Source organism: Leptonotus elevatus, chromosome 15 (assembly GCF_054856555.1).
Source record: "Leptonotus elevatus isolate MCC_2025b chromosome 15, RoL_Lele_1.0, whole genome shotgun sequence".
In the NCBI taxonomy this organism is placed as follows: Eukaryota; Metazoa; Chordata; class Actinopteri; order Syngnathiformes; family Syngnathidae; genus Leptonotus; species Leptonotus elevatus.
The window spans coordinates 6,283,840-6,296,492 of record NC_141253.1 but is presented as its reverse complement, the minus strand read 5'-3'; the positions used below and the strand labels follow the sequence as shown (position 1 = coordinate 6,296,492).

Genomic DNA, 12,653 nt, shown 5'->3' with positions numbered 1-12,653 from the left:
TTAGATAGCTCTGAAGATGAAAAGAAAAATGCACTGAGCTGTCGCCGTCTTACAAATGCAATTATGCCATCTAGTGGCAGAAAAATTACTTCAACACAAATCGTTATCACACTCAATTTTATGAAATATTTGTGTGAAAAAGTATATTTTATTGTACATTTAGAACAGATATCAAATTTGCAATTCATTGTGAGTTAACTATTGAAGTCATGCGATGAAGCATTTGAGTTCATGTTAATTGGGTGTGTTTTCTCTCCTAGTACACATACGCCCGCGCACCGCTTTATTGTCACACTATGAGTGGCGTTATCGATTGACAGCGCAGAGGCAGATCCTCTTTATCAGGATGTGCAGGATGTCCTTATCATTTCCTCCGAGCCGACAGCCTGCATGATAATCACCATCTTGTGTGTGTGTGTGTGTGTGTGTGGGTTTTTTTTGCCTAAGCACCCATCTGGAAGAAACAAACAAGACAGCTGTCCGCCGGTCACTACAGTTTCACTTGAAGCCCGAAAAACATCAGACTGTATCGTGCTGTAACTTTTACATCATTGCTGCTTCTATAGAAGGGCATACCCTCTTTTGTTTTTCCCTCCTCCATTGTTGTATTCATAACCAGTTGGATCAAGAGTTTTTGCAATTCCTGCAGGTTCTGAGAAGGATTCGGCCACGGGAACAAAAGAAAAAGTAGGACTTTGGTCATGTGTGTGTGTGTGTGTGTGTCGATTAGGATCAGCGCAGGGTTTGTGTGCAGCCTCCAGAAAATGCAGCTGACACCAAACGCGGGTAAGAAATGCTCATCTGCATGTCAATCAATTGTTATCGTGTACAAAATGGGCTTTATGTCGGTAGCTCCATTCAAAAAGTGAAGCTTAAGTTTTGACTTTTAAGATGGTGAAATTACAACATTTTCAATCTCAAGGAATTACACACATCCTCACTTCGGTATGTTGGAGATTGTATTTACATTCAGATAAACTAAATCGTTTTCTCATAATTGTTTACATTATTTTTGATTTATCACTGAATCTGAATGAAGCTTAATTCATGTAGTTATCCCAACAATATGATTCTGGATTTGTTTTCAAGTCGGCCTCAATTATATGCGCCATCATGTGAGCTATTATTCACCAGAGCAGGAATTACATCATATTGCTATTATTCCTAATTTGTATTAAATTACCAACCGATCACCTTCAGTGTAAGCGAATGTTTTCCTCTTGGCGCACAACCTACAAAAAATGACGTACATAAGCCTTTTTGGTAATTTGTCATTAATAATTGTTCAAAATTAATCCAAATTAAATGTATTATGTAAAAAAGACACACATTTAATTTGGTCTCTAATTATATACACAATCACATATTGTTATCCTTATTCATACACAATTCAACCTTTTTCTTGTAATAGTAAAGGTTTTATGTTGTAAAACTGCTGCTTTTATCATAATCACGAGAAAGAAAAAAAATTCATGGGACTTAATAATTTGAAAAATGCCTATGAGAAGGAAAATTTCTTATTTTTATAAAAGATACATAACTTTTTTATATATATATATATATATATATATATATAATGTTCACACTTTTTGTCAGACAGTTTACTGTAATCACAAAATTAAACTTCATAAAAATACTATTTTGGGAGTAATTGCGAGTCTCAATTATCTCAATAGTAAAAAGTTTTAGTTGTAAAATTTACTTACGAGGAAGAAAAATTACAATAAACATAAAAAACTAAAACATATAATTCTACTAAGAGAGTAACTTAACTTTTCGTAATTTTATGAGTTTTTCTTGTCATTGATAATTTCAAACTGCCATTGACGGCTATAGACGTCAAAAATTCATTTGAACTATTTCTATTAGTTTAACATTTTCCCCACTTTTGTTAACAAGAGTATGAAAACCTAGGGAAAAAAATATTGTACATTTAGACCAGATATTTAAAAAAATATTATTAATTTTTAATAATGTTTTCTTTTATTTTTTTTTATTATATTTTTCAAAAAAAGAAAAGATTAGTAAAAATTAGGTCGTCAGGCGATTAAAAGTTTTAATTGTAATTAATCGCATGACTTCAATAGTTAACTCATGATTTATATTTGTTCTAAATGTACAATAAAAACTTTTTTCTAGGTTTTCATACTCTTGTTAACAAAGGGGAAAAAAATTTAACTAATACAAATAGTTAAAATGAATTTTTGGCGTCTAAAGCCATCAATGGCAGTGAATGAGTTAATATAATATTTACCACTTAACGAATTTGAAAATTGTTTTCCCCCATAATATTCTCACTTAATTCTTGTTTCCTCAAAAAATGTCTCATAATATTTTGACTTTATTCTTGAGTATTCTTCTTCTTTTTTTTTCCTTTTGTTGCCAGCCACATTGTAGCTACGGTTTTCCCTCAGAGGGCCATTTTGACTGTGAAACCATCTTCATATTATTACATATACACAACAAATTGATGGCTAACACATTTCTCAAGTAGTGTCATAGTTCAAGTTACTGTAAAAAAAAAAAAAGAAGAAAAAAAAAGTGCTGCAATTTCCAAAGAATTGTATTTATTACTTGAGATAACATTTTGGTAGATTTTGTTTTCGTGGGCCACATAAAATGATATGTGGCCCGCCAGTTTGACACCTGTGATTTAGATGTATAATTCTTAGCCTTTTAACAGATGTGTGATCTTGAGTGTGACCTCACATGCACATCTGGACAGTCCCTCACTCTAACCTCACCTCCACTTCATCAAGTGGAATTAATTAAAAGGCAACAGCACGAGAACTTTTCATTGTGTCATTATCAGTAAAGGGGAAGGGTCGAGAATGACACTGTGTACGTGTGTGCTGTGGCTTCAGGAAACATGTACCCAGGAAGAAAAAAAAAAGGTGTATTGTCTGCTTTAGCCCCGTGTGAGAAGCAAACTGTTCCCCTTGTCACGTTAAGATAGATGGCTTTTAAATGTGTGTGTGTGTGTGTGTGTGTCAGCGGGGAAACCTGCTGTTTGTACAGGAGCTCAGATTGTGTTCTCTCTGCTTCCCTGGCCAGATCACCGCCCTTGAATCGGCAGCCAAAACCCGCCCGCACACAAAACACCGTCATCAATCGGACAGGGGGGAAAAAAATGGTATGGTTGAACGGCGAGCGTGACGGCCGCTGACGTCCGAGGCGGCTGCTTTCCCGCCCCTTCCGCAAATGTAGCCGTGGGATGCGAAAGGAAGGCGCCAAAGAGGATAGCAGAACCATGCTGAAAAATCACCAGCTGGTCTACATTGGCCTGGAGCTGACGATGGCCTGTCTGGCCGTGGCCGGGAACATCCTGGTGTGCTGGGCCGTGTGCCTCAACTCCAACCTGCAGAGCATCACCAACCTGTTCGTGGTGTCGTTGGCGGCGGCTGATATCGCTGTGGGCCTGCTGGCCATCCCTTTCGCCATCACTATCAGGTATTAACTATATTCACTGCCATTGACGGCTATAGACGTCAAAAATTCATTGGAACTGTTTCTAATAGTTTAACTTTTTTTCCCCACTTTTGTTAACAAGAGTATGAAAACCTAGAGAGAGAAAAATATTGCACATTTAGAACAGATATAAAATGTGTGATTAATCGTGAGTTAACGAAGTCATGCGATTAATTACAATTTCAAATTTTAATCGCCTGAAGCGACTTAAAGATAATTAACTCATTCACTGCCATTAACGGCTGTAGACGTCAAAAATTAATTTGCGCTATTTCTGTTAGTTTAACATTTTTTCTACTTTTGTTAACAAGAGTATGAAAACCTAGAGAGAAAAATATTGCACATTTAGAACAGATATAAAATGTGTGATTAATCGTGAGTTAACGAAGTCATGCGATTAATTACAATTACAAATTGTAATCGCCTGACGCGACTTAAAGATAATTAACTCATTCACTGCCATTGACGGCTATAGACGTCAAAAATTAATTTGCGCTATTTCTGTTAGTTTAACATTTTTTCTACTTTTGTTAACAAGAGTATGAAACCTATATTTTTTTATTGTACGTTTAGAACAGATATAAAATGTGTGATTAATTACGATTAAAAAATGTAATCGCCTTACGCCCCAAATTTTTCATAATCTTTAAGTCGATTAAAAATTTTAATTAATCACACATTTTATATCTGTATTTCTAAAAAAAAATAATAATAATCTAGGTTTTCATACTCTCAACAAAATGTATATGAGATATTGCAAATTTTTATACCAACGACCAATCACAGCTCTTCAATTTTCTGAAGCTGAGCCGTGATTGGTCATGCCCTGAGCAGCAACTGTGACAAAATGGCCGCCGCCAGAGATGTATATAAAAACGGGTGGATTTTGCTGTTTAACTCATATTCCACCAACCCAATATTAATAAAAATCCTGTGTTTATGACTATTTATGCCGTGTTTATGTGACCATCTGGACACATGCAACTTCATATTGTAAAGAAAATTGTTTGATTAACTTGTGCTTTAAAATGTCTTTTCCAGTACCGGCTTTTGCGCCGACTTCCACGGCTGCCTCTTCATCGCTTGCTTCGTCCTGGTGTTGACCCAGAGCTCCATCTTCAGCCTGCTGGCCATCGCCGTGGACCGATACATCGCCATTAAGAACCCACTCAGGTATGACGCAAGAACAACTTTTATTCAGGCTTGCTTTTCTATATTTTATATTTAATACAGAGTAGAGATTGGAATGCGTCTTTTGCGCGCATAGATAATCCTTTCTAGTAATTGTAGCTCTTTTTTGGTAGTAAAATCAATAAATGCTTATTTTTTCAATGACTAATGAGGCAGTCAGAATTAAGCCCAATGAAATCTGCCTAGCAACAAGTGTCCAGGCAAACATGTGACTAGAGTGTTTTGAGTTATCTAGGATAAAAAAATAAAAAAAATCTGATTCCCTTCTTAACTAAACCTAACATGCATTAACAAACTGTCCAAACAATGGATGTACCTCTAAGGCACCCACCCACTACCAATTTTACCAAATCATTTTAAATATGCGTTAAAACAAACCAAAGGAATCAGGCGTGATATTTGTTAAGAATGTCATTGTTTCACAATGGCACACCACTGACTGACTCGTGTTCTTTAAATGTGCTTCATTTAAGCGTTTGTTTTTACCCAGAGCTACAGTGCATTCTTCCACCCTGAGAGGATATTCCGTCTCGCGTAAGCCATAGCAGGTGACTCATTTGCATAAGCGGTTGCATAACGGCTTGCTTTTTTACTTTGCCTCCGACACCAAAGCCTCATCAAGTTCAAGATTAACTCATTCACTGCCATTGACGGCTATAGACGTCAAAAATTTATTTGAGCTATTTCTATTAGTTTAACTTTTTTTTCCACTTTTGTTAACCAGAGTATGAAAACCTAGAAAAAAAAAGATTGTACATTTAGAACAGATATAAAATTTGTGATTAATCGTGAGTTAACTAGTAAAGTCATGCGAAAAAATTTAATCGCCTGAGGCCCCTAATTTTTAATAATCTTTTCTTCGTTTTTTTAAGTATTTAAAAATTATTTTTGTTAACATTTTTAATAATCTTTTCTTATCTTTTTTTCTTTTTAAAAAAAAAAGAAGAAAAGATTATTTAAAATTTGGGGCGTCAGGCGATTAAAATTTGTAATCATAATTAATCGCATGACTTCACTAGTTAACTCACAATTAATCACAAATTTTATATCTGTTCTAAATATACAATACTTTTTTTCTAGGTTTTCATACCCTTGTTAACAAAAGTGGGAAAATTTTTTAAACTAATAGAAAAACGTCTATAGTCGTTAATGGCAGCGAATGAGTTAATTGCAACTTTGAAAGGGTTAGCTGTAGCCTAGCGGCCATGCTAACAATACGCAATACGCGAATATGTTAGGGCGGGGTTGTTAGTTACATACAGTAGGCTACAATTTATTTATTTATTTATTTATTTATTTCAGAAATGCACTCTCATGACTTTATAATAAGTGAAATGGCCTCGAAGTAACTATAAGAATTTTGTATTCTTCCAAAACAACTTGTGTTTGTCCTCATTTTGAAGGTACAACAGCCTGGTAACGGGCCAGAGGGCGAAGGGTATCATCGCGTTGTGCTGGCTCCTCTCAGTGGGCATCGGCCTGACACCAATGCTGGGCTGGAATAAAGGTGAGTTGTTTTTCCGTATAGCAACCAGTATTACAATAAATGTAAACTAGATTTGGGGGGGGGGGGGTTGTGCTGACATATTCACAGATTTGAATGTATCCACGTTCTATGAAGTGATAGTCACAAGTTGTCCTTGTTAGAAAAATAGTAAAAACACACAAAAGGAAGTATGTGTGTATTGATCCAGTATTCACCACTCATTGTTCACATGCTTTTCCAGTAAGTCCCGCCCCTTATTATTGATACAACAGAGTGAAAGTTTATAATCAAACTGTAAAACATGTTTGCTTGATTTAGGTCTTGGATCCCAATGCAGATAAAAAATAAAAAATAAAGCAGTAGATGTTATTAACTTACATGCCTTTAAAGTAGGGGTGGGAATCTTTGAATGTCTCACGATTCGACTCGATTCCGATATTTGGACCTGCGATTCGATTCAGAATCGATTTTCGATTGCGGGCGATTTTTTTATTCACAATGATTTGATTGACAATGATTTTTTGCTTCAATCTGTAGATGTGCAAGGAATTGTAATAATCTACTCCAGTCTGACTCTCTAATGCTAATTAGCGCGCTACTCGTGACACTTTTATCACTCAAAAGAATGGCTCCATGCTGAAAAAAAAAACAACTTTTATTGGAATAACTTGAACGTGACTTTTCCCTTCTACTCTCTACTGTGGCTACAACTTAACAGTGTATTAGACCGCGTGGAACCACACTGCCCCTCAGTGGCCAAACCGGGTACAACATGAACAGCGCTCCAAATAAAGGCACACAGACAAAGGCAAGACAGTATAAAATAATTTAAATAAAAATTGATTTTGGGACATTTAAAATTGATTCTGAATCGTACTAAATGAGAATCGATTTTTTGGCACACCCCTACTTTAAAGCATTGAAAAAGACACTTGGACTTTGTTGGTTCGTCAAATGGAAACGCAGAACCAGGGATTGATTGAGTTTTATTGAGTTATGTTTATTTTTGTTGTTTAGTTACTTTCAATGGTTATGTCAAAACTACTGTACGGATCAGGTGGGCCTTGTGAATGGAGCGGCTCATCCATAACAGACTGTATCTCCGGGGCGGCCATTTTGTCACTTGCTTCCAACTGAAAATTACATCACAGTTGCTCAGGGTTCAGGTAACGGCCAATCACAGCTCAGCTTGCAAAAGTCACATGACCAAACTCAGAAAGCAGGTGAGCCAATCACGATTGGTTGTTACCTGAACCCGAGCAGATATGATGACATTTTCAGTCGACAGAAAGTGGCAAAATGGCCGCCCCCTGAGATGGATAACACAGGTGGATTTTGCTGCTTAATTCATATTCCACAAACACAATATTATCAATCAAGACATCCGTGTTCAGACTGGTAAAGAAATAAGTAAAGAAGTCAAGAAATTAACTCATTCACTTCCAGACATTTTCACTGAAGCAACCCCCTTCGCTCCCGGCTGTTTTACTGGATTTTGATTGATTTTGCAAGGCCCACAGAATATTGTGTTCTATTGCTATAAAAACAGGAAACCTACCAAAAGAAAGATTAAAGTCTCTTCTTTCTTTTAATAAAGGATATGAGCAAATTGGTATTATACCCACGAAGAGAGAAAAACACAATTTTTTAAGGGGGTTGTATCATTCATATTATACACAGGTGTGTGTTAGTCACAGTCATTTATCTCATCTGTTTCCCACATTTGGGCAGGATGGAACTCCACCACCGTGACCTCAGGCAGTTGCCCCGAAGGTTTGACCGAGTGCCTCTTCGAGGGAGTGGTTACGATGGACTACATGATCTACTTCAACTTCTTTGGCTGCGTGCTGCTGCCCCTGGTGGTCATGCTGGTGGTCTACGCTCACATCTTCATGGCCGCCCGACGCCAGCTTCGCCTGATGGGCCTGATGGGCCTGAAAAAAGTGGCCCCCGCTCCCTCTCACCCTGAAAAAGCGTTGTCATCTTCGTTCCGCTCCACCCTGCACAAGGAGGTGCACGCCGCCAAATCTCTGGCCATCATCGTGGGCCTGTTTGCTTTTTGTTGGCTCCCCGTGCACATCATCAACTGCTTCAACTACCTGTGCGACGGCTGCCAGCGGCCGCACATCTGGGTGCTGAACATCGCCATCATCCTGTCCCACGCCAACTCGGTCGTCAACCCTTTCATCTACGCCTACCGCATCCGAGAGTTCCGACAGACGTTTCGGAGGATTCTCCGCCAGCGCATTTTGGGCCGGAGGGACGGGAGCGGCGACGGGCGAGACGCGAGGAGCGGCGGCGTCAAGCGGACTTCCTCGCGCGTCAGTAAAGACGGTTCGTCGTGCGGCACCGTGGTGAACAGTTACGTCCTGGACTCCAGCCAGTGGACGTCGACGTTAGGCGCACTGCCGAACAGTTGCATACCAAATGGAAATTTGGCATCACAGCAGTTGGAAGGGAGAGACAGCGCAAGCTGTATTTCCTTTGTCAATGTCCAAGCGTTCTCCTTCATACAAAACCACTCCACGGAATTAACCGAAGTGACATAAACACGACACAACACATCTTTAATTGTGCAAATGCGAAATATGGAAAATTGTCCTATTGTTTTCTATTTCTGATATCTAATGCACTCGATTTAAGTGTTCTGACTGGACATAAAGAAAATAGAAAGCAGAGGTGGCAAATCCAGGTCCAGAAAGTGAAAACCATGCCACAGTTTGGCTTTAGCCCCTGATGCTAGCTAGCTAGCTCCCTAAAACGCAAACAAGCTCCCTGGCCAGCTCCCTAGCCAGGGAGCTAGCCAGGGAGCTAGCCAGGGAGCACATGAGGCTAAAGCCAAACTGGCAGGGTTTTAACTTTTTGGACCTGGATTTGCCACCACCAGGGCCAAACTGGAGCCATTTGAGAAATGCATATCGTCAAGCTCCCACATTAAAAAAATAAATAATAATAACTGCCAGCAGATCATGTACATGCCAACGGCAAAATATGTGAGAATAGTGACAGAGTGGACATTTTGTGCAAATATTTGCATTTCACCAAAGTTATCTGTCCATCCGTTTTCTATGCAGCTTCTCAAGGCACATATGGACTGACATCCTTGCACACTCACGTCAGCACTAATGTCAGGCAAGTGAACTACGACATCATCAAACATCAAAATAATAAACCCGTCTATCTTCATTTTAATAGGATTGAGAGACATTGACCTCCTTTATGTCACTTTTAAAATTGTTATTGTAATAATTTAACCACCATAAAACATAAACACAATAAAAACCTATGTATGTATGTCTACATTTTTGAGTTGCATTAAATAAATGTCCATGTTGCATTTTACCTGCGTAGTTATATTTTTCAAAACCAGACTTGATACAACAGATATTTATCAACTGTTTTATGAAGAGTAAATAAGTCACGTTGGGCAACACGCGATGTTTAAAGGGAAGTCATCTGTTACCAATTGCAACAGTTTGAGGAGTGATTTGATAACTGCTAAGCAACATGTCGCCCGCTTCACTGGTCTTTACGTTGAATTTACTAATGCGGCCAAAACAAAGAGCTTGTTTTATCAGGTCAAATATGAGACCATATGCCGACAACGGGGCCGCTTTCTGACTCACCTTTTGTAGACATAGACAGCAATGAAAAAGACTCTTATGATAGCACTACAGACCACTCAGTGAGAGATGTTTACAGAGCAGCCTCACATTGACGCCAGCCTTAGAACTTAATGCCATGGAAATCAAACGCAGGGTTATTTGATGATCTCTTTTATTGTGCCATTATACTTTCTCTTTTCCTCATTAAAGATACCTTTAACTTTTAGAAAGACTGGCAGTAAACATTTATGTGCCTTACAAGGCCATGTTTCCAAAAATAGACCCAAGTGGGCATGCTACAGTATTTACAATATTTGTATGCTTTATTAGTGTGGCTTTTGTATTATTATGAGCACAAATTCATACAGATTCATAAAAATAACCTAAGGATATACACTTACACGCTTGCATAATTTAACAAGTGAAATTGGCTTTTGCAGGGGTTTTTTTTCCAAACAAACCTTTTGAAATAAACTTTTTTTTAAAGTCCCCAAACCACATCATAGAATGATTTTATAAATGTAATCAAATACTGTGGACATTTAATATTTTTCAATACTATTGTACATTTAGATGTCGGTGTTTAGATTTTATGTTACTCAATACTGCCCTCATCTGGTAATAAATGTTACTAGAAAAATATCAAATCTGCTTTTGGGACATTTTAGTTCGACTTATGTGAATGTATTAAAATGCAGGAATATGAACATATTTTTCACCATTCTAATATAAATAAATCAGTGAGAAAATCAAGGTATTTACAAGTCTCCTGTGGTAAAAAGAAAAAAAATCCCAAAATGCATTGCGCGACAAACCGGAAGTATTTCACTGAGTTCATGCTGCATTGTGGGTAGACAGAAAAAGGCTCCAAAAGACACAAGAAATCGGCGAGCGCACGTTGTTGAGTCTTTGGTGAAAACAAGTGGAAACTGGTTTGCAGTTATAATATTCCAGGTAAGAACGACACGAATCTGAGGAATAGACCACTAATATAGTTCTATGATATTGTGCGTATTAGGTTGAAGGAACGGCAGTTGTAATTCATTCCGCTTTCCAACATGGCTCCTTCCATTCATGTTAGAGCCGTGTAAATAATTACCTTTCGCGTTTAATGTAATTGTATCATAGACTCCGGTTTGCATATAACGGGTCGTCATTATTAAAAGAGTTTGCCGTGGTTATTTCTTTTTAAAAGTTTTATCGCGTTTTCTTTCGGCCGTTCACTAACCTCTTTTAGCCAATAAAGCTAACTAGCGAGGTTGGCGTCACACTGCCTTTTGCGTTCATAACCAAATAGAGTTTGCAAATTGCCACAATGTGCACTGAATTTTCTAAAAAGTCAAACTCCACTAATTACGTGGAAAAAATACATATACTGTGTCTTGTTCGCAAAAAGATGACGAACAGCACACCACCCACCGATTAATGTTGTAGTACCAAGACTGACCAGTGAGAGGCAGCATGGCGCCACAGGGCATCATAACCTAGATGAAAGCAACAGTAGAAAAAATAGAAGCCAATGTAATTTACGCCACCATATTTCTTTCCTTCATTTTTATTGCTGGGAATGACCGTATGGAAGGACTAGACACAATAAATGTATCTAACAAGTGGTTATTGCATGCATTTGTTCAGTGAAGCAAAAAATCTTTCCACCTGATTCCCAAAGAGCAGCAAGTAGATAAACTCTTCCTGTATATTTTGTAGAAAGCTCAAGATGTCGATCGGCGTGCCCATCAAAGTCCTACATGAGGCCGAGGGACACATTGTCACCTGTGAGACCAACACCGGAGAGGTATACAGAGGCAAGCTTATTGAGGCCGAGGACAACATGAACTGCCAGGTGACAAACTGCTGCTTCACAGTGTTTTGACGCGCTGTTTTTAGATTTAGATTTTTATTTTATTTTTAACCTATAAACCTTAATGACAGCATATGTAGGTTTTCATTGAGTTGATTATTCCCCTGCTTCACCAGATGTCCAACATCACTGTGACCTATCGGGACGGGCGCGTGGCCCAACTGGAGCAAGTTTACATCCGCGGCAGCAAGATTCGCTTCCTGATTTTGCCTGACATGTTAAAGAATGCGCCCATGTTGAAGAGTATGAAGAATAAGAACCAAGGCTCTGGCGCTGGGAGAGGAAAGGCCGCCATCCTCAAAGCACAAGGTGAGTGACGCTTCCACGGTACGTCCAATCTTTCACTGATTTGCACAGCTGGCTAAAACGATTCTCTTGCTTTTCGACAGTGGCTGCAAGAGGCAGAGGGCGTGGTGGAATGGGAAGAGGAAATATGTTCCAAAAGAGGCGATAATTGCTACAGCTTTTGCTTTTTGTATAGTCTTTTTTTTTTTTATCTCCCCCATCTTCAATTGGTCATATTCTTGATCTTGTGTTTTGCTCCATTTCTGTTTTTTTTTTTTAAATGAAAAATAAACATTTGGATTTGATGTCCCCTGTTGATTACTGAAACTGATGGACTAATAGAATTTTAATTGTGTTGTACCTGTGGGTAGACTTTATAAGACCATTTCTTCATGTTCTTTTTCTATCATTGGACTTGTTTACCTGTCTTTGCAAATTCGCTACCCCTCTGATCATAATTGCCCCAAAAGTTTTGAATATTTTTGAAAAACAAAATCACACTAAAAGCCCCCATTTAACATTTGTCGAACATGACCTGGATGACAGAGAACCTTCTCAGAAATAACGGGGGGGGGGGGGGGGGGTTTTCTTAAGCATATTGGCATATTTTTGTTATTGCCACGGCGAGTTAAAAATGACTACAATGTGGAACTACAAGTTAAACATGTTCCGAGGGGTCTTGGATTAATTGTGTTTTATGGTCCAGGGTGCCAAAAAAAAAACGTTTAACTTTTTGTAAATTGTTCATTTTAAATCC

The 12,653-nt window shown here is 38.3% G+C and overlaps 2 protein-coding genes across 3 annotated transcripts; both read left to right on the top strand.

Annotated features, from left to right (window-relative positions):
* The first annotated feature begins 442 nt into the window (after window positions 1–442).
* Window positions 443–9,478, top strand: adora2ab (adenosine A2a receptor b). 2 transcript variants are annotated; one of them, XM_086096740.1, is made up of 5 exons: window positions 443–687; window positions 3,055–3,450; window positions 4,510–4,641; window positions 6,063–6,166; window positions 7,877–9,478. In XM_086096740.1, exons 2-5 carry the CDS (start codon window positions 3,215–3,217, stop codon window positions 8,692–8,694), a joined length of 1,290 nt encoding a protein of 429 aa, XP_085952866.1. In that variant the 5' UTR covers window positions 443–687; window positions 3,055–3,214; the 3' UTR covers window positions 8,695–9,478. The 2 variants fall into 2 exon arrangements, with proteins under 2 accessions (XP_085952866.1, XP_085952865.1); XM_086096739.1 differs by having other exon boundaries at window positions 443–786.
* Window positions 9,479–10,565: 1,087 nt separating this feature from the next.
* On the top strand, window positions 10,566–12,201 carry snrpd3l (small nuclear ribonucleoprotein D3 polypeptide, like). Its single transcript, XM_086096985.1, has 4 exons — window positions 10,566–10,704; window positions 11,458–11,593; window positions 11,728–11,920; window positions 12,001–12,201. The coding sequence occupies exons 2-4, from the start codon at window positions 11,468–11,470 to the stop codon at window positions 12,063–12,065; spliced, it is 384 nt and encodes a 127-aa protein (XP_085953111.1). The 5' UTR covers window positions 10,566–10,704; window positions 11,458–11,467; the 3' UTR covers window positions 12,066–12,201.
* Window positions 12,202–12,653: the final 452 nt, after the last annotated feature.